Source organism: Oryza sativa, chromosome 6 (genome assembly GCF_034140825.1).
Source record: "Oryza sativa Japonica Group chromosome 6, ASM3414082v1".
NCBI classification, from domain to species: Eukaryota; Viridiplantae; Streptophyta; class Magnoliopsida; order Poales; family Poaceae; genus Oryza; species Oryza sativa.
In genome coordinates, this window is record NC_089040.1 from 13344642 (window position 1) to 13366743 (window position 22102).

A 22102-nucleotide genomic window follows, 5' to 3' on the forward strand; every position below is an offset into this window, starting at 1 on the left:
AGGTCAACAGCGACCGGCTCCATGCTGTTATGGAAGGCCACCTCCATTCAAAGTGGAAGGATTGTAGGGGAGATTCATGAGGCTTCTTCTATTCGAGAAGGTAAATCGAATCAACAAGATTTTTGTTAGTTTTTGTGTGGCTTTGAAGCATATTGGGAGGTGATTTCTTAGGCTAGTTTTGCTCGTTGATTTGAGCTAAATATATTGAAGGTTTTTGTGCACTTTTTCCTACAAATTGCTGCTTGTTTTAGGGCAATGGGAACGTGGAGTAACTTTTCTAGCCATGGTATAGTTTGTTGTTGATTAGTTTTTTTTCCTTCAATTGATTTTTTACTGATTTTTCTTGAGTTTTCCCTTGATATACTGATGTTTTTTTGGATATCTTAGTGATACTCCATTGATATCCTGATACTCTAACGTATCACATCGATGGTATCATGATATTTAGGTATCAGGTCTGATACCTAGTGGTATCAGGTATGATACCTAGTGATATCACAACTGATACCTATCAGGTACCATGGTTTGGTACCAGGTATCTGATACCCGACACCTAGGTACCAAGGTTTGGTACAACGTACGTATCTCATACCTGACACCCTAGTACCAAAGTTTGGTACCATGGTACGTAGTACCCGATACCGATGTACCAGGTATTGGATCTGGTACCTCTAGGCAAGTCTGGTACCACTACTATGGAAATCATCTTTCGTGGCAGCCATTTTAGATTTTCCCTGGCGGAAATTGCAGCCGCCATAAAGCAAAGGCCAAGGAAGATGTCAATCTTCGCTAGCGGTTATCGGCCGCCAGCGATAATCGCTTTTCACTGGCGGTTGGCAGTAGTGTTATACCGGCCGCCAGCGATAATCAATTTTCGCTGACGGTTGTGTTATACCGGCCGCTAGTGAAAATCTATTTTGGGCCAAAAAAAAACCCATGCAGCTGCCCTAATCGCCAGCGAAGATGAAATTTGAAAAGCGAATATGCCCACAAGCTGTTGCCCTGCATTCCAAATCCATTTCACCAAATCCCAAATCCACAACAACAAGCAAAAATTTGACAAAAATGGATTGATCATCATCATAGAGCACAAAAATATTCCACATTCACATCACAGAGAAATTCCACATCACACACATCGAGCACAAAAATTTAACATCACACATCACACAGTAAGAGGTGAGCATGGAGGGAGGGCGTGGATGGCAGTCGGCGGATCTGCTCCCCGCCGCCCCTCTAACGCGCTGCTGCCGCCGAGCACCGCCGGTGGGGATTTGCTCCCGAGAGCTGCTGGATCCACTCTCCCGCCGGATCTGCCTCCGTCCTCCCAAGCACCGCCATCACCTCACCGCCACCTTCCACCCATTTGCCGTCGCCGCCGTCGGTGGGGAGGGAGGAGCCGCCGAATCCGCTCCTTGCCGCCTCCTCTCTTGCGTCGTTGCCTTTGAGAGCCGCCACCACCCCCTTCGTCATTGTCGTCGCCCACCGCCTCCCACATCGTCGAGGAGGCGGATCCGGCCTCCCCCATCATCGCGGCGGCCGGATCTGACCCTGAGCTCACGATGGCCCGCAGCAGAGAGGAGGAGGCCGCGCCCTGCCACCGCTCTCGAGGCCCTTCCCGTTGACCGATGCGACGGTGGAGCTGAGGCGACGGCAGCCGGCGGTGGTGGGGTGGCGACGAGCTAGCGGCGGTGGAGAAGGGAGGGAGGAGAGAAGGAGAAGGGAGAGAGGCGGAGAGAGACCGCGAGAAGGGAGAGGAAGAGAGACCGTGAGAAGGGATAAGGATGGACTGGGCGGTGGGCGCGCGGTCTCAAAAATTTTTTTGTATCGGTCTTTATTACCCACCACCAGTGAAAAAAGTGATTTTCGCTGGTGGTCACTTAAGAGGTCCGCCTCGAAAAATAGAGTTTTTTTATGGCGGACCTCTTAACGTGGCCGCCAGCGAAAATCGGTTTTCGCTGGCAGTCCATGGCCCCCCACCCCTCGATATGTTTTTGCTGGCGGTTTTCGCATATGGCCGCCAGCGAAAATTATAGGGTAACACCATGAAAAATCATTTTATAGTGTACCTTAACTATTTGGTACCAAATCACGGAGAAGGAGGCACGTATAGTTGCCTCTTGGGCGATCGTGGAGCGACTAGTCATCGACTCCTCTTCTCCCTTCCTCTCCTCAACGCCTCCCTCTTTCTTTGTTGTTGCTATGGCTGAGCGAGGGAGCCAAAGGGGGAGCCCTTCTGTTTCATTGTGTTTTTGCACGAGGGAGCTTATGTCACAATATGGGCCTATCGAGTGGGCTCTTGGGCTGAAGCAAACATTGGCCCACTCAGCTAGGAAGTTGCCTACTATAAAAACGCTGGAAGGGGATCGATGAACAGAAATACAACCTGCTTTGCCATGGTTCTCTTCCTCCTCCAACTCTGCCTCCCATGATTTCTATTTCTCTAATCCTAATCTCATGCTTCTGCTTTCTCTATGTTTCTCTTCCCAATCCCTGATTCTACTCTCTTGATTGTATCCTTAGGCACTTTGTATATTCTCGAGTGGATTTGCAATATATTGGTGGCACTATGTGTGAGAGATTTGATGTGAATATGTTGGATCGTGACATAGAAAAAGAAAACGATTTAGTAAAGTGTACCGTTCGAACGGTATCAGGTGCTGTAGCCGTCCTCGAACCAAAACGCCTTTTTAACTTGTGCGACCGGTGTTCCGGGATTTTGGGTTCGTCCTCCTCGTACATCACGTTGTGACAGCGCATTTGCCTGCCCCGGGGGTGGGGACAAAACGCACATGATCCAGCTAGTCTCGACTCAGCTCGCGTGTGGCGTGACCGCGTGAGGCGAGGCGATAGATCGCTCACCGACCGGAATCAAAACCGAACCCAAATTTGGAAAACCCAACCCCGTAGGGCCCACTCTATTCCAGCCCAAGAACCACAAAAAAAAAAAAAAGGAAAACCACAAGAGAATTAGAATTTTCCTCCTCCCTTCCCTTCCCTTCCTCTCGCCGAACCAACGCGGAAGAAGGAGCTCGCCCGCCGGCTAGGGTTTGCCGCACACCCGCCGCCGAGCAGCTAGCACCGGAGTGTTGGGAGGGGAGGCTCGCCCGCCGCCGCCGCCATGCCGCAGTCGGTGCTCGTCGACCGCGCGACGAGCGAGTCGCTCATCGGGCCCGACTGGTCCCTCAACCTCGAGATCTGCGACATCCTCAACCACGACCCCTCGTGAGCGTCTCCTCCTCCCCTCCTCTCTTCAGTTTCCGCGTATAATTTTTTGGTTGAGCGGCCGCCGCGCTGGTGGGCGGCGGCGGGGGTGCGAGTTGGTCGGTCGCGCGGCCCATTGCTTGGGCGGGTGGTTCCCCGCGCCGCGAATTTTAGTGCTTGCTGGTCTTGCAGTCGTTTCTACTGTAGTTTGTTGTGGGAAATAATGGAATGGTAGTGGGTGGCTGACTGGCTGCGATGTACTGGTTTTCGCTGCCGGGGAATTGAAAGTTGAGGTTTCAGACAAAGATGGTGTGGCTCGATGCGCGTGCGAGCAATGGGGGGATTTTTGGGCTAGTAATTGAGGGATTTTTTTTTTTGCAATGATGGGGAAAGGGGGAAAGTGAAGCGGGCAGCTTTCTACCCTCGCTATATCACTATTATAGGTTGTGTGTATTTAGTGAGTTGGTCATCTTTCTGCTCTCGCGGTACCACTAGTATAGGTGATATTTGGGTTCCATGGATGGACTGATGGCGAATTTCCTACCTTGCAAATATGACACTTTACACCCTTAAACAGGTCAGGTGGTATAATCTGTCATCAAAAAATAAATTAAGTTACAGTGAGTCAGTTACTAACACTCTTAACAACCATTGTAAAACGAGAAGAAAAATGAATGTGAAATTTCAGTGGTTGTAAAGTTTAAGTCACAGGTAAGGGATAATAGCTGGGAGAGGTTATTTAAGATTTGTGCAGACTTGCCATTTGTTTCCTTTGATATCATACAATTGGTACTCTTGACCTGCTGGTGAATTTTGCACTTAAGTTTATTCTTCAGGAACTAATATACAATGAGTAAACGTGTTGATTTTCTCTCTAGCACCGCCAAAGGTGTTAGACGAATCATGATGTTATCTGCTTCCATCTTTATTGTGCTTTTATTTTAATTGGTGTGTTGCTCTTCTTTTTGTTAGATTGCTTCCTGATAACATTCTTCAATTATATCGTATGGTGTTGTCACTTCTAGTATATTTACTCATACTTCAATATTCACGTAGCCAAGCCAAAGATGTAGTGAAGTCTATCAAGAAACGCATTGGGCACAAGAACTCAAAGATCCAGCTTCTCGCACTAACAGTAAGTGTCATTCTGTATATTTGGTTTTTCATTGAATAAACGTGAACCATCAATTGTCAATTTGCCATTGACATAGGATAGGATCCTGCATTGTGGTGTTCCCGCACATAATGATAGCGCCAGATGGTATTAAAGTTTTATCATTACATGGTGTGATTTGATCTATTACATAATGATTATACACATTTCATCAAAACGACATGGTTCTGTATTGGTTTTCAGTTAGTTTAGTTGGCTAACTTAAAAATCATCATTCCACCACAATTATGTTGGATCCCTATTGGCTGTTATAATCAGGTTTCAGTCAATTCTGTCTCTTGCCAGCGACCATAAATTGGTTACCAACAAAAACCAGTTAAATCTTCGATAATTTTGTACCTACAGCATTTGAATTGAAAATTGAACATGAGATGGTTACCAAAATAAAACATATAATAACTGTTTGATGGGTGTTACAGCAGTTGCTTCATATGTTGGATTGATTGAATGTAAATTGCTTATGTACACTACATGCAATGGATTCTGTACAGCCACACACTAGCAACACTGTGAGCAAAGGAATCTGAACCATTGATGTCATCAAGGCACACGCACAGTCAACAATGCATGCCTCTACTCCCTCTGTATTTTCTGTGCGCACATTCACATATACAGAGTCCATGTTTCTGTACCATAACATAATAAAATGCATAGTGCATATCTTGCAATTTTCATTGATTCCCTCATTTATCTGCTGTTATTCTTTGGCACACATATACCATGTAGTTGTAACCAGATATAGCAATGTGATAGATTGAGCAATATACAGTGCAGTAATGCAATAATGCATATTATCTCTTGCCTAGTTATTCCATAAAATCTAACATATCCAGTTTGTTTTTATGTTAACATGGGATTGTTACGGCTGGTAATGATTCCATCTTGTTCCCAGTGGCCAGTGGTAAATTGAGCTCTGGTTATAACAGCTTAGACCTCGTTTTAAATGGATGAACAGGCCAAATTATCTGATTAGCCGGGGTGCTTAAATATTACTTTAGGAGGTACCATGATTAGATATGCCAAGTTGATAGGATGGTCATGGTCCATCTTATGGAATTTTTTTTTAGGAAAACAGCTGGAGGATATTGGGGTATTAAGTAATGGGATTGTGTACATACATTGCATGTCCAGCAGGATTTGCTTGATCAAGATATGGAGTTGACAAGGAATAGTCCTAGAGGAGAGCATATAGGAATGCAACCTTTTTTTGCCCTTCCTTATAATGGGCAGTTTTACTGCATTTATCTTTTTTTACTGTGTTTATCTGTCATGTCATATTTTTATTATGAATTTTTGGATGTTTTGGTTGCTTTATAATTTAATTTAATGGCTTGTGGAAGGCTTTTACTTGAAAATGGGCACCCAAATAAGCATGTGGTGAATTATGGTGTTTATTTTGTCTTTTTTTTTCTAGTTGCTGGAGACACTGATTAAAAATTGTGGAGACTTTGTTCATATGCACGTTGCTGAGAGGGATATACTCCATGAAATGGTGAAGATAGCTAAGAAAAAGGTCTGCTAACACTGTTTGATGTCCTTCCATGCTGAAAGATTAAGATATTGATTTATTGTTTTGTTTTCTAGCCTGATTATCATGTAAAAGAGAAGATACTAATTCTGATAGACACTTGGCAAGAAGCTTTTGGTGGTTCCCGTGCAAGATATCCGCAATATTATGTAGCATATCAAGAGCTCCTGGTATTATTTCTTGTGCTATTCACTTGCTATATTAACTATCCTATTCCTCACTATTATTTTTCATCTTCTGTAAAATTCCACGTCATGTAATACTATTCACAAAACGTAATAAGTACTTAACAGACCAAGCGGCATTTGTTCCACCTTTTATTCTTACTAAAAGACAGTAAGAAAATAAACAGAATGCTTTTTTTTTAAGCTGATTATTTGGAAATATCTTTTTGTTGCTATACAGCTGTCCAGAAATTATCTTAATTTCATAATTTGATTTGTCAGCGCGCTGGAGCTGTATTTCCTCAAAGACCAGACAGCTCTGTGCCAATCTATACTCCTCCACAGACTCAACCTCTACGGAATCTTCCTCCAGCTCTGCGTAATACTGAGCGTCAACAAGAAGCACCTGAATCTTCTTCAACACCAGAAGTACCTACACTGAGGTAAATGGTTTTGAAAGCTGCTTTACCATGCAGCCATGGAATTAATATTGTTCATAACTAACATGGAAGTCGGGCTTTATCTTGTGATTTTAAGTTCAGGAAAAAAACTGAGGGTTATCGTATTATTTGTCTTTTCACCTTTTATGCTTTTTACTTGTTCCCTAAAAGTAAGTTTGGATGATTTAAACTAGGACTGAAGCACTTGTATAATTTCATTTCTATTAAGATCAATTTGTGGGAGATTGATAGGATGCTACCTAACAAAACACCTATAACATTTTGTATGGATTTACGACAAAGTATGGATGTATAAAAAGATTAAGATCAATTGCATCCCTTTCCATAGCTTGACTTCATTTACCTTCAAAAACTCAGAGCTTATCCTTTCCGTGGCCTTGTCAAGCAACTGCATGTAATTCCCTCTTTAATATTAAAGTTGCCTTTTCTAAGGAAGGTATAAATCACATTATCTTGTATCTACTCCCCACCAGTTTGACAGAAATCCAGAATGCACGTGGTGTCATGGATGTTCTTTCAGAGATGTTGAATGCTATTGATCCTGGCAACAGAGAGGTAATTTTCCTGTACATTGCAGTTCATATAATGTTCAGAAAGGTACTGCAGAGAAAAAAGATCCATTCCATTTCTAGTGTAGGATCTTTTTGATAAAATTGGATATTTTTGCTGCCAAGATGCTAAAATGTAATGAATACACAGGGTCTAAGACAGGAGGTTATTGTGGACCTTGTGGATCAATGTCGTTCTTACAAGCAGAGGGTGGTACAGCTTGTCAACTCAACCACGTAAGTTCCTTTTTTATGTCTTTGCCTTTCCAACCGTCATATGAATTGCAGGGAATCAGGTAGTGGGAAACATGACATACATATTTCTGACTTCCTTGTTTTATAATAAACAAAGCAGAACTTTGCTGCCAAGTTTGTTATCTTTCCCAAATTGTTCAATTATTTGAAGGCCATATGATGCTTCAAATCACCCTGCTAAAGACTGCCCATTGATTTTCTCAGAATTTTTTTTTCTAAGTTTGTTATCATGCCCATTTTCTTCAATTATTTGAAGGCCATGTGATGCTTCAAGTTTCCCTGCTAATGCTGTCCATTTATTTTCTTTAATCCATTTGTCTAAATCAACTTGGGTTCGCTCTTTAAGCATTTTCTGGAAATATCACTAATCCTAACAAATTCCTAGTTTGTGAATAGCATGTAATTGACCTGTTAATCCTAATGTAGATTTTAGACATGTCTTAAAAAGCATCCTATTCCTGATGGCATTTCCAGATCACAAGTGGGTTTTAGTGTAGTGGATTTCTTCCTTGAATGTATGCATTCCTATACTTGGACCAGTAGGTCAGAGAATCAGATATAAGATACAGTTGAACGATGATTCTGGGGGTGACCCACATCTCATAGCCAATCATGAGGGGAGGGGTGGACAAAAGCTAGTTAACAGAGCAGGAAATTCTTGTAAAAGTACCACTCTACCTTTATTTTGTTTCACACATTGGAAAAATACAGCAACATGTTTTGAAAACCTGAGTAATAACTTCTTACTACACGTGCTTCAGTTACTAACCAAAATGTGATATAGTGCATTCTGTCTGATATCACCCTTCATTTAGTAGTGGTACCAATCTACCGTTCACCTGTTAGTCTCCTTTCTGTGCACAGTTGGTTGAAAACCTGGTACAATATTCGAAAGTAAATGCTAGGTTCCTTAAACTTGTTGGGTGCCATCCAGGAGCCAGCACCGCACACAACATGGAGGCCACCTGTGGCATGCGGTCTCACATGTATATGTTTGACCCAGGGTGCACAGGAGATACCTATGCACAAGACCCTCAAATCAGTCTCACTCTCACCCTGGCAGTTTTTAGGGGCTTATGCATGAATACCTCATCCAGGGGTCATGTACAGTGTATGTGAGACCTCGTGCCTGGCAGTCTCCATTCTCCACATTGGCATGCCATGTTGGCTCCTGGAGGGCCTATGGGCATTTTGGACTTCTAGATGTATGTCAAACAAGATTATGGGTCTAAATATGCATTGTCAAAGTTCAGGTAACCTGGATGACACTTGACCGTAAGTTAAGGATGACTATTGTATTTTACTATGTGTTCTTAGAACTCTGAGAATTGATGTAATACAGGATACCTGTGGTTGAATTTTTTTTTTCCTTAAACTTCTTTTGACGACATTTTTTTAATCACCTTTTGAATTGCTGTCTTTCCATTGGCTTCATAGGAGTATGGAATGGTCCTCTTAAATTCTTTTTGTGCGTTGAACTGTGACAGGGACGAGGAGCTGCTAAGCCAGGGTCTTTCATTGAATGATGATTTACAGCGTGTTCTTGCAAAACACGATGCAATTGCTGCAGGCATAGCAGTTCGTGTAGAAAAACCAAAATCAGTCCAGGCCCGAGGGGACAAGTCTCCATCAATCAAACCAGAAGGGGCAAAACAGCCAGATCAGAGGTGGTTACTTTTATCTCATAATCAAGCGTTTTGTTTCTATGAGCTTATGTTCACTTCTTGGAAAATAATTCTTTATCTGTTTAGGGTTAAGTAACCTATGAAATAACGCCCAAATAATAGAGTAACACATCATTACTTGCTGACTTCTGTATACGTTGTGTACTTTTCAGGTCTTCTGAAGCTGCCAGTACCGTGACTCCATTTGAGCAATTAGCGCTTCCAGCACCTGCATCATCCAGCAGTTCCAAACCTCCTGTAGAACCAGCTGTTGGCCCTAGTATTGACCTACTTAGTGGTGATGACTACTTCAAGCCAGAACCTGTTAATTCCCAGGCCCTTGTTTCTGTAGGCAATCCACCTGCTGCTTCAGCCAACAATACCTTGGACCTGGTAGACATGTTTGCACAAAGCAATGTTGGCAACAACCCGAACCCTGCTGTCACCTCTTCTATGTTGAATTCAAATCCTAGTCTCTCTGAGCCACAGCTGTATCCCTCACAGCAGACTGTGCCACCACAACAGCCTTCTCCATACTCTAATGGGTTAACTTCAAATACAATGGCACCGTATGATCAACCCTCTGACATAAACGCCACAGGTTCATGGAATAGTCAATTTGCTCATGGAATGCTTCCTCCACAGCTTCCTCCACAACTTCCTCCACAGCAACCACCAAATTACGGTACTAACATTTCTTCTTAATGGGCATGTATTAGATTTGTACTCCCTCCGTTTCAGGTTATAAGACTTTCTAGCATTGCCTACATTCATATAGATGTTTATGAATCTAGGCACGCATATATGTCTAGATTCATTAACATATATATGAATGTGGGCAATGCTAGAAAGTCTTATAATATGAAACGGAGGAAGTAGCATTTACTGTTTTATTTCTATTAACTCAGAAAGCTCTAGTAGAGGCATTTTGCTAGATAAGGTATTTATGCACTAGCATTTTTGAAGAGAGCACATCATTATTGTAAATGTTCATATACAACATGGTGAAACTTTTCATTTTATTTTTTTCTTGTAGCTTTGCCTTTTTATCTTTCCATGTATAAGTGGCTGCCATTATTTATGGATGTGCTGTGTCCCTTACAGGTCAAGGTCAAGATCAGAGTGGTGATCTCCCACCACCACCCTGGGAAACTCAACCTGCAGAAAGTGATCAATTCCAGCCTGGGCAACCTCGTGGGCTAGCAATGCCATCAGGGCAAATTGGAGGCATTCAATCCCAACCTGTTCAAGTTCAGCCCGGGCAAGTTGCACCATTACAACCAATGCTGACCGGGCAACCCACAGGAATGCAGTTTCAGCAAGGGTTTGGGGATCAGCTTGGGGCTCAACAAACACAACCCTTGCACACACAATATGGTGGAATGTATCCTACAATGCAAGGTAACCAATCAGCTGGCATGTATCCCCAGCAGATGGCTGGAGATTTCTACCAGCAACAGATGTATGGTGGTCAGATGGCTGGTTATGGATACGGTCAGCAGTCTGGAGGATACTATGCTCCAAACGCTGCGTATGGGTATGGCGGTGCAAACGAGCTTTCTCAGGGAATGAATGGCCTTGCAGTGCAAGATAACAGTTTGTATGGAACTTCTGCATCCTCTTCCTTCCAGCAGCCAATGAGGCCATCCAGACCCGAGGATTCCCTCTTTGGTGATCTTGTTAGCATTGCTAAAACAAAGCCTAGCAAAACTGCAGCTAATAAGGCTGGTGGCTTGTAAAGATGAGTGGATGCTTATTAACACTTGTGGCCGCGGAGATAGCTTTTCCTCATAGTACATAAGTTCTTTGAATTATTTTTCTCTATTGGAAAGTAGTAGGTGAGCGTTATAGATTCTGAAATTCATAGCGAGTGCGGTTCAGTAAATTTTTCTCTGTCAACTTGCAAGCAATTATAGTGTGTTTGCTTCTTGCAAGCTCTTAATTTCCTGCGCCATCAGGAGTTTTCTGTAGTCTGTAAACCTTGGTAAGAAAAAACCATTGAACATTCTTTAATGTTTCCTGTAAAGAATTGATATCGTCAAGTATTATACTGGTAGCTACAATCTTGTTCACAGATTTAGAAGATTTTTGAGGCAGAACAGGGCGTACATGTTAGGCCCTTCACCTTTTGTTGCAGGTTCCGGGAGGTAGGCTAGACGCAGGAGCGTTGGGCTTGTCTGTCAAACAAGATGCACGCCTTGAGCTGAATGACCTTCAAAACCGGGAAGGGAAACCCAGGCGATCAGGATCAGGGCTTTTCTTTTTTTTTAATGCATTTGTTATGCTTCATGCCAATTGGCAAACGTGGACCTCATCTAAATAGGAATGCCTATGTTAATAGGATAAAACCCTAAAAAGGAAAATCCACGGTCGAACTACCAGAATGCCTATGTTAATAGGATAAAACCATCATTCCAATTTGTAGCTTCGACTTCAATTCCCAAAAGATGAAACTTGTCCTCTCAAAGACAAAGCCTAATGCGCGAACATACGTGAGATGGACATGTTATGAACACGTTCCGATAGTGTAATGACAATCGCCAAGTTAGGGTTAGAGAGGGAAAAGTGAGGAATCAGGTTTAGAGGGATGTCCTGGGAGGAGGCGGACTGGCGGTGTGCGGTTAACAAGGGTGGCAAGACATTGTCGGCAACACCATTGGGGCCATGGGGTTAGCAGCAAGTGGGGGCAAAGCTAGATGAAAGGCAGCAGGAGGAGGCCGACCAGGCGGGGCTTTACTGGCACATTGATACCTTCCTACGCCGGCATGATCGGGCAGTGGCGGCGAGGGAGTTTCTCTGGCCTCCGTCGCGAAAGCCAGAGGGGGCTCGTCGAAGGGTGAAAGAGAGGCTTAGCAGAGGAAGCTAGACATCGCTCAGCTTCAACTCCCGGTCGCGCACACGGATGAGTGGACAGAAAGAACGAGATAAGCTGAAGAGAACGGTTGTTTAAGGTGAAGAGAGGATCGCTGCGCCAGCTGGGACGCGTTCGAGGTAGACGTGTTAGCAGCCATACCAGCCTACCACTGAGACGTGTACAGAGCCTGATTGCCAACTTTCAGACATTTAATTAAAAAAAACAAATCTAATGATGACCTATCCTAACGAGAAGTCTGGTTTCTTGCTGGTAACTACTGTTACAAGCACAAAATACCTGAACCAAATCGATTTGGCAACATCGCCATCTCAATGCTTTTGTATGCAGACACACTGGAGCTTCACGTCAAGAAGAGCATACTGAAGTGCATTCTCACTTGTTACCAAGCCTCCTAACGCTAAAAGTTAGCAGCTTACAGCGATGTAGAGATCATAAGCACCAAAATTCTTGATATCACTTCCAGCAGTGAGCTAATTGGTGCAATCAAAATGAAAGAAAATTCTTATCAAATGCTCACATTTGCTCAAGGATGCTCAAGGATCCTCCAGAATCATGTAAATCAAATGCACATGTCTAAAATGAGCATCGGCAACATAACCAATAGCATGGACATGTGAAACTGAATGTAGCAGCACCCAAAAAAGCCATGCCTTTTAATGGTTAAACAGTTTATGGCTTCTTGTAAGCTCTTCTATGGTTTGTGCTAAAAGGCATCAATAGTTTCAAAAAGCTTCTGAACCAAGTTACAATGGCTAGGGCAGGAAAAGTATGTTGTCATAAAGGCATAGAATTCCCTGCAAAACACGATAAGGAGCTTATGTCAGAAAATACTGCTGTAGCTTCACATGGTGTTCAATACAAAAGATCCATGTTCACGAACAATGCTCCAACAATAGTGACATTCACACAATTCATGAAACAAAAAAACTAAAGAGAGATGGAGTTCTATCCTGATAGGGCTCTAGGTTCCTAACGAATTTTGGCATATAGTAAAAACCGAAAACATCCCTATGATTTTGTTTGACACAAACATAAAAGAAAGATGCCACAGTAGTTTGAAATCAACAGATATAACAGATGTGAATTAATGAATTAACACCAGATAGGAGGTAATCCCTCCTATTCCAAAGTCATTGTCCTCTCAACTCTTTCCTAAATGTTAAGTCATTTGGAACTTCTAGGCACTTCTGCAACTGTTTTTCCTCGTTTACCATTGCTAAATGAATGCTAGCACTCTCACCAATAGATGGTTTATCTTTTCCAATGCAATACAAATAAAGGGCAACTAAGTATAGCTTTTTCCTTAATTTGTCTGCATAGTCTAAAGCAACTTACATTTGGAATCAGAGTAGTAGTAGATAGGAAAGGTAATGAATGGATTTGAAGAAAAATTGTGTGAAAACTTACAGTCTGTAAGGAAAAATATGACAAACAGAAAAATGGTCATAGATATATGTTAAAAAAGAATTCATCATACACTGTTACCTTCCAGTGGCACTTAGAACGTAAAACATATGATAACATAAGTCATTCCTACATCTATCTCTAAAATAAAATGCATGTGATTAAAGAAATATAATATTTTCACATCCCAAATTTCACACGTCTAAGTGAATGGCCTACTTTTGGTTCCTCAATTTAACATTGTCTTGGGTATTAAGGTGCAAAGGGTGTTTGCAAGCATGTGCATATAGTTTGAAAAATGACACATTGATTTAATTATTTCACATGTGATTTAGATTTTATTGAGATATACCAGATATTGGTTGCAGTAACCATAATATTTCATTTTGGACAACTAAGGGTCAACTAGTAAAAACATATGGATCTAAGCTAATAGGTCAAATTTGTTGTAATGTGAAATGTAAGCAAACAAATTGTACATGGGTAAGAAAAGTGTAAAGGAATAATTTATACACATATAAACACCAAACATTTGGTTGTAACTTACTCCCTCCGTACTCACAAAGTAAGTCGTTTAGGACAACATTTAAGTCAAACCTTGGAAATATAAATCATGAATAACTCTCAAGTTGTTGAGTTTAAAAATGTAAAAATTATATGAATAGATTTGTCTTGAAAAATACTTTCATAAAAATATACATATATCACTTTTCAATAAATATTTTTATAGAAACAAGAAGTCAGAGTAATGTTTTGGAGACCGTGTCGCTGTCCTAAACGACTTCCTTTATGAGTATGGAGAGAGTATAAGTCAACATAAAAAATTTCTCCTGTCTATACAAATGTTCTCATACTCGACTATTCCATTTAGATTCGAAAGCTAGAAAGATCAGATAAAAAATCCCAGATCAAACAAAACTAATCTGATGAGTCCATAGTTTAAAGAGAACACTGACTACATGCATATTTGCAGCAAAACATTAGGTTAAAACGAATAGAAGATGCTCTTATCTATCTGTCATAGAACAAATCTGTCACATGTCATTAGCAAGGCTATTAAAAAAACATAAAAACAATCTAATAAAGAGCTGTTGAATCCAAAAATATAACTATCCCTTCAATAAAAGAAACTAAATGCAGGTGTCCTATTAATCAAATATTCACCTCCTGAGTAAGGCGTGGGTGAGTCGCCTTACCGCCTTTACAATCATGATACAATCTCAAGAGCGATAACTATGCAAGATGCAAATTAACGTTCCTAGGTCTAAGGAAATTACCATCGTCATTTACACTTCAATAATAGCAACAGGAGCTAATGATCTATTGTCACAGGGGATCCAATCACAAGCCAAATTAAAGGAGGCTTGTCGCCAAGCAGCGTTTTCTCATAGTCTAGCCATTGCATTGAGCTTTGCACATCCCAAAGTATAACTCATGGAGCTTGCACAACTGGATTCCAGCAAGACCAAAACAAAACAACAAAAAAAAATGGGGGGAAAGAACCGCACCTTGAGGGACGATGCCCCAGCTCTGGGACTCGGGCGAGATGGCCGACCGGAGCCTGGCCGACGCGACGGCGCTGTGGAGCGGCATCACGGACAACAAGCCCCCGCACACCGAGGGTAACCTGTCCACCCCACAACCGGAGCAATGTGAGCGGAGAAGGGAGGGACCGAAGCAGGGAGCGGGGGAGGAGGAGGAGGAGGGTTAACCTGTGGAGGGAGGAGGCGCGGCGCGAGGAGGCGGCGAGGAGGGGAGAGGGAGGAGCGGCGAGGGTGCGGCGGAGGGAGGCGGAGACGGCGCGGGCTAAAACCCTAGATCGGATCACCATGGGCGACGCCGCCATTCCGTCTCGCGGCGATGGAGGTTCCCAAGATAACAAGACGACAGAAGTGCTGCCTTCACTAGTAGTAGTGGTTTGGGGCTTTTCGCCCACGCATACGGGCACCGGATCAAATCTAATGTTTTTTCTTTTCTAAAAAAACTGATTTGTTGATTTGTTTTTTTAACGATTTTGCTATACAAAATTTTTTCCACTATAAATACAGTATAATTGTTTTTTTCTAGAATTATATAGTACAACGCACGCACATTCACCCCTATGAACGCACGCACACTCACCCCTATGAACGCACGCACGCAAAACCTACCCTATGAGTATTTTCGAAGACTGGGCCGGTAAATCCTGGGGATTGACGAAGTCACCACAGACGCCTCGCTGTCAAAAGAGCATGTAGCCTAGTGGTTACAAGTGTATCAGTAGCACCTTAGCTCCGTGAGTTTTTCATTTTTCAGGATTTAAATATAGTATAATTATAATATAATTATATTGTACTAACTCTATTTTTTAATACGTGACGTTGTTAAATTTTTAACGTATCATTCCCCTTATTCAATTTTTTTAACAAATATAAAAGAATTAAGTCACGATTGAAGAAAACATTTGATGATAACTTACAATAAAATAAATGATAATTACCCTTTTTAATAACATAAATGATCAAACGTGTCTAAAAAGCCTCAAAAAGTTAATGATATCATATATATTGAAAAGGGAGAGAGTAACTTGCACATAACTATAATATCTTATATTTAACTTTCACATTATTCTGTAATGTAACTTGTATTTAACTTTCACATCATTCTAAATTGTTAGATTTACTTTAAGATTTATGCAAGTTGGGTAGATAAAAATCATAGTGCATGTATGGATGATGAGATTTGATCATGCAACCTCCATAGCTCTGTTTCACGAAAGGAGAATGTTACCGCGAAATTTTTAAAAGTTACGTATAAATTATAAATTATATTATATATAGCTAATGTAATCACACTATGATTACACTACATTTACATTTGATAATTTTTTTGGAGGAATTTTTTTGGCAAATGTATAGCCAGTCTCTTTTTTAATATATCCTATCATGTGATAACACGATGAGTCTCCTCTGCAATACTGCTCTCTAACGTGTATCATTGACATGTGACCATTACATATATCAGCCACTTAAAGAACAATATGGCAGATAATTTGTTTCCGCGATATTGATGGGGACAAAAGAATGCACACAAAGTAAGATAAACATATCATTCTTTCCACTAGTTTAGGGTATTATAAACTGGACTTTTTTTTCTTAAATACTAAAGTTAAGAATGTTATGTTTATATATATTTAAGACACAATACACATCTTTATAGGTTTGTAAATAGTTTCCAAAAAGACAAGTAATCAAACCGTGGAAGTGAATAGTGCCCTATTTGTTATTTCAAAACGATGGGACTAATTCATATTAAATTTAGAATAGGGGAATTATGTTCTTTGCCCCTATTTTTAGTTACAGTTTGTGATTCTCCCCTCTCTATTTGTTTAGTATTGTGCCCTTGTTTTTTTTTTAACGAAGCAAGTGTTTGTGCCTAGTTTGGATGGTATTGGTATGGATTAGCAATTGTGCACTTGCATCACACAGGCGGTGGTCGACGGGAGATGATTTGGGCATCCCCATCGATCTTCTTGGCAACTGACGAAGGGGAGAAGGGTTGGCACGCGCAGCGGGAGAGGAGCGCGGCGGTGGCTCCCGGTCGCTCCTACCCCCTCTTCCTCGCGAGCTTGCCGGTGGCGTCGAGCTCCCGATTCACCCGCGTAACACACTCCTGTGCCAACGAGATCACGCGAGCTGGTTCTCGGTGATGACTTCCTGCAGAGAGGATGGGTGATGATGGTGCAGCGCGTCGGCTTTTATAGCCGCGGCAAGGGAGGACGAGGATGGCGTCGGACCACGGGGCCTCCCAGCTTCCTCCGCTAACTAGTCGTGCTCGGTGACGTCGCCGACACTAATGTACATTTCCTCTCCGCCGGCCACCAGTCTTCTCCCCACTCGTCTTTTCCAGTGAGCGCTGCCGCCACTAGCGAGGGCCACCGCCAGTCGCCGCGCGCCTTCGGTTCTCCCCATCGCCGGTCGGCAAGAAGGGGAGGACTGGAGGAATAGAGGTGGAGAGAGGGTAAGTAGTCACTTACACATGGAGCCCACGCTAACTTAGCTGTCACATCGGACAAAATCGAGGATAAAAACCGTCTAAAAATCTATAATGATCTAAGTTTTGTAAGTTGAGGAATAGCATATATCTGTTTTTTTTTAATTTAGGGATAATTTCTTAACTATGCGACAAGACAAGGGACCTTATATGTATGAATATAGGCGTTATAAAATATGCAGCCGTAAATTATGACAAAGTCAGTCCGTTCGCGACCCAACCGGCTTAACCGGCTGGCCTCGGCTACTCGGCCCAATATCCCCGCCGGCCCACCAATCTGGCCAACAACTCAGTCCCTAACGCCGCCGCCAATCTCGCCGCCTCCGCCCTGAGCCCCGGCAGCTTTGTTTTGGCCTCTCCGTCGCCGGCGGCCATCCTCGCTTCTTGGCAGCTCGCGCGACGCGCCGGACCAGCCGACTCGTCCTCCCTCCAGGTTCCACGTATGTGATTCATTCTTCTGAAGTTTTTCAGTTCGGGAATTCAGCCCTTATCCGACTATGTAATTCCGAATGCATCGAAGTATATAAATGCTAGCTTAGCTTAGGGGAACTGAGGTGGATAGTTAGTTCCTCCATTCCATGTGTAATCGTTCTGAGCCGTGGATTACTGGAAAAATCTGTGTGTATTTCTATTTTCTGTGCTGATTTATGCATTGTTGGATGAGTGTGTTTTTTATGGGCTTGTGAACTGTTGCAAACTGCAGGCCTTGAGGTTATTTTCTGCCAATGCCAGCATCAACTATGTGCTCATTGCCACAAACTGTCGTTGCCTCTGCTGCAACCGCGCAATTCACAGGTAACTAATCTCTTTCTGAGGTCCAGCATTTTGCGTGATAATCTAATTAGGCTCAGCAATTAGCATTTAGACGGCTTTTTTTTTGTTGATTCCTCGCTTAACGCTCCCACTAGTAAAAGAAAAATGTAAGTGATACATTGAGATTCACATAAGCACATATTTTATTATCTAAAAAGAAAACATAAGCACACATTTTATATGTTGGTTACTGATATCTCTATGAGTATGAACATTGGACAAATGAAAAGGATATTTGTTTATTTTATATTTTGAGTTGAAAATTAGTTTTGCATTTAGTTTGGATTACAATAAAAAGTTAGTAGTCAAAGTTATGGGTTTGAAATAATGTCAACATCCTAAACATCATTTATATGTGACAGCAGGATGAGGTCAAGTGTTTAAATTTTCAAGTAGCCGATTAGTTGTATTTATATCCGAATTGTTTTTAGTTGATGATATGTGTTGATGCCTTTATTTTGGGTGTCAATAATATATTGAGTTTCCTCAATCATCATGCAGATATTATAGTTGATAATGTTTGTTATCGTCTTTATTTTCAAAATGGTCCAATATAAATCCCTCATTTGATTTCACTATAACTATACATATAAAATTTGTGCCTGTTGTGCATTTATATTTTCTTTTAAATTCTGTGTACTTTGTGTATTTCTTTAGAGGCATGCAATTGTTCAATACTTGAAATATGGATAGAACACCTAATCAGGGGCTGACCTTCCCTTGTGGCAAGTGGTGGCATGTCATACCTAACTTCTGGCGTGAACAACCCCTGAAAATAGACACTGAATGTTCCATTAGTTGTGGCTACGAGGGAGGCAAGGGGCAAACGAGCTTGGCTATAAAAATGTCATTTGATTGCCTGACACACCTAGCGCAGAGCAGTTGCTAGTTCGGGGGCCTCCTGTGGGCAGAGGAGACATGGCTACGATGGTCCAATGAGAGATTAGCAGAGTGCTGGCATCAAGCCAATCAGTTTCTTCATTTTTCTTTGTTTGTGCGCTTTATGGTTAAACTGCTAATCTATTTGTACAAGCTAGCACTGATCAATGACAATGCTACTGGCTGCATCTGTTGGATTATTGCTTGAGGAATTGACCAAAAAGTGTCATAACTGATTTTGAGACAGTAGCAGCAAATATTTGGAGAATATATTGGAACATTGGATGATCCATTGTACACAACTTCACTTATAATGATTTATCCCAACAGTATCAATTCTCTAGTTCTAATAAGAGATCAGCTATTTCTATACTTTTTAATTACTTTAATTGGGCATTTGGATGTGCACACTGTCTTTTTTACATGAGAACAGCATTAACGTTTTGCCGTGTCAATATTTTTGGAAACAGCATGCTACAGCATACCAACATATTGTGTGTCGGTATTGCTATGTCCAACAAGTCTGCCGGTATTCATATGTCTAACAAGTCCACCATACCGATAATTTTGTGCTGTGTCCGCCACTGCACCTAATCAGTTGGGATTGGGTGAATGAACTTTTGGTTTCTGATCCTGGATAAAACTGGCAGCATTTTTTTTGTGCAGATTCTGCCAGTAGTGTCAGTTTGTCCTTGTATATGGTTTGTGAATTTTGAATTTGTAACCTAATACCACTTGCTACTGACAGTATGTCACTATATATTTTTTTACTTACATATAGTAGTACTGCAATTGTAGCATAGCTATGAGATATTCCCTGTTAGCACTTTACACTGATAAAAAAGAAGTTTATCAATTAGAAAAGTTTTTTCACTTAAGTGTATTGCAGAAATTAATTCATGTCGTTTTGATGCAGAAAGATGCAATGACTTGCCTATGCCATGTTCACAAATTCTGAGGGCTAAAGTCAATTCCCTATCATTTTCAAGGAAGGTGCCCACTAAACCAACATTGCATGTATGCTTTCTTTTACTCAGTAGCTGTGTTTCTTTAGTCCAATGAAATGCTTCATTAACTTGTTCTGTGGAAGAGTGCTCTGTGAATTGACATATTGACAAAGTACAATAATTTATCAAACAAGACATTTCCTATCATACTTACAAACTGTGTATCTTATCCTTTTGCATTTGCACATAGTATATCCCATGCCACTGCTGCTATGTTGGCAATTGCACACAACCTGGAAGGTTCTACAGATATCTACTAAATGCATAGATCTCAGAAAATTCAGAACAGAATGCATCAGAATATACTCATTACGTCTTCCTGATGTTACCTTGTTATAGTATGATTAAGTTGATTGTATAAGCCATCAAAAGTTCAGTATGCGGTGATACTATGATTGTTTTACATTGTACTCCTTCAGATAATTGTGAGGGCAGAGTTACATTGTTACTGGCAAATTTGAAATAGCAATATGGAGATAAATATGAGTTTTAGAATGAGACAGATCCATTTTTCAACATTAGCTTTTTGTAAAAGATTATATAGCATCTAATGAATGTGCATTTGTTTGTTATGTGCCTTATGGATATAATTAAAAAATGTAAAAATATAGTACTCCCTCTGTCCCATAATATAAGGGATTTTAAGTTTTTGCTTGCACTGTTTAACCACTCGTCTTATTCAAAAAATTTGTGCAAATATAAAAAACGAAAAGTTGTGCTTAAAGTACTTTGGATAATAAAGTAAGTCAAAAAAATAAATAATAATTCTAATTTTTTTTGAATAAGACGAGTGATCAAACAGTGCAAGCAAAAACTCAAAATCCATTATATTATGGGACGGAGGGAGTACTGAGCTAGTCAACGGTTATGCACTCCAGCTTTAGGCAGAAGAAAAAATCAGTCAAATTTAGACAGATCCTTCTGCTATAAACAGATATGAAAATCACAGTCAAACTCAGTAGTTCCATGTTGCTACTTAGACTAAAAGAGGAGGTGCCTTCTTTATTTTTTGACTATGACCAAACACGATGATGCATTACTGTAGCTGCAGTTATTTCCTTGTTGAACTTTGAATTGAGGAAGCAATCCATTTTGTTCTCTTGTGAGTTATGATCACTAAGCATGAATTCTACCTTTAATTAACATATTGACTTCAGAATTTAAGATGCCATGCGACTCAAACCCAAAGCACACAACGGAAATCTGCGACTGCAACCATCCAACGCTCTGATCCCAAAGGTAAAAAAAGTTCTGGATGCATTACCTCAATTGAATCTACTGATGGTGTGCTAACTTATGTAAACATGTATTTGATCTCATATGGCTCATCTATGGATTTCAGGGAAACTTAAAGGTCCTAAACTTGATGATGGAAGTGGAGGCTTCCCACCATTCCGCTTTGGTAAAGGCGGTGGAGGTGGCGGAGGTGGCGGTGGGGGCAGTAACTACTTCGGCGGGTTCCTCCTGTTCACCTGCGTTTTGCTTATGGATTACTTGAAGGAATTCGAGAAGAACTTGCTTTTGCAAAGGCATCGTATAGGAGATGAAGCAACCCTTGGCCTTGCACAATAATTTTCGTCATCATTAGTTGCTGGTGTTTGATGTAAATTACTTGATCAATTGCTGATGGTTGCCATCAAGCATGTTCGTGATTCACCATGTGTTGTTACATCAGAGATCAGACTAGCTTCCATTAACTCTACAAGAAATTGCCGTTATCTGCACCAGAAATTACATATTCAGGCTATTATTTATTGGCTGATAATAACACTCAATTTCCCTCTTCCTTGGATATATTTTATTGGCTGAGATATTTATATCACAAAAATATCACCAAGATGGTGATATGTATCAATATACTCCCTTTGTTTTTTAATAAATGACGCCATTAACTTTTCGATACACGTTTGACCATTTGTCTTATTCAAAAATTTTGTGCAAATGCATAAAATATAAATCATGCTTGAAGTACTTTTACTGATAAAACAACTCAACAAAATAATTACAATTTTTTTTAATAAGACCATTGGTCAAACGTATATTCAAGTCAACGGTGTTATCTATTAAAAAAACAGAGGTGATATCATACAATAA

The 22102-nt window shown here is 41.1% G+C and overlaps 3 protein-coding genes across 5 annotated transcripts; 2 read left to right on the forward strand and 1 right to left on the reverse strand.

Moving 5' to 3' along the window:
* The first annotated feature begins 81 nt into the window (after window positions 1–81).
* On the forward strand, window positions 82–11054 carry LOC4340925 (TOM1-like protein 9). Of its 2 annotated transcripts, none has more exons than XM_066311529.1 (10): window positions 82–100; window positions 4261–4339; window positions 5793–5891; window positions 5963–6076; window positions 6353–6513; window positions 7005–7086; window positions 7231–7316; window positions 8822–9001; window positions 9172–9683; window positions 10103–11054. In XM_066311529.1, the coding sequence occupies exons 3-10, from the start codon at window positions 5835–5837 to the stop codon at window positions 10735–10737; spliced, it is 1827 nt and encodes a 608-aa protein (XP_066167626.1). In that variant the 5' UTR covers window positions 82–100; window positions 4261–4339; window positions 5793–5834; the 3' UTR covers window positions 10738–11054. The 2 variants fall into 2 exon arrangements, with proteins under 2 accessions (XP_066167626.1, XP_015643894.1); XM_015788408.3 differs by lacking the exon at window positions 82–100 and adding an exon at window positions 2973–3225.
* A 1253-nt stretch (window positions 11055–12307) lies between these two features.
* LOC4340926 (uncharacterized) lies at window positions 12308–15157 on the reverse strand. The gene is made up of 3 exons (XM_026026157.2): window positions 14990–15157; window positions 14786–14904; window positions 12308–12667 (listed from the first exon to the last, which is right to left on the reverse strand). Exons 1-3 carry the CDS (start codon window positions 15121–15123, stop codon window positions 12648–12650), a joined length of 273 nt encoding a protein of 90 aa, XP_025881942.1. The 5' UTR covers window positions 15124–15157; the 3' UTR covers window positions 12308–12647.
* Window positions 15158–17566: 2409 nt separating this feature from the next.
* LOC4340927 (protein FERTILITY RESTORER RF2, mitochondrial) lies at window positions 17567–21802 on the forward strand. Of its 2 annotated transcripts, none has more exons than XM_015786390.3 (5): window positions 17567–17749; window positions 18013–18104; window positions 19918–20018; window positions 21166–21247; window positions 21351–21802. In XM_015786390.3, the coding sequence occupies exons 2-5, from the start codon at window positions 18035–18037 to the stop codon at window positions 21578–21580; spliced, it is 483 nt and encodes a 160-aa protein (XP_015641876.1). In that variant the 5' UTR covers window positions 17567–17749; window positions 18013–18034; the 3' UTR covers window positions 21581–21802. The 2 variants fall into 2 exon arrangements, with proteins under 2 accessions (XP_015641876.1, XP_015641877.1); XM_015786391.3 differs by having other exon boundaries at window positions 19918–19994.
* The last annotated feature ends 300 nt before the right edge of the window (window positions 21803–22102 follow it).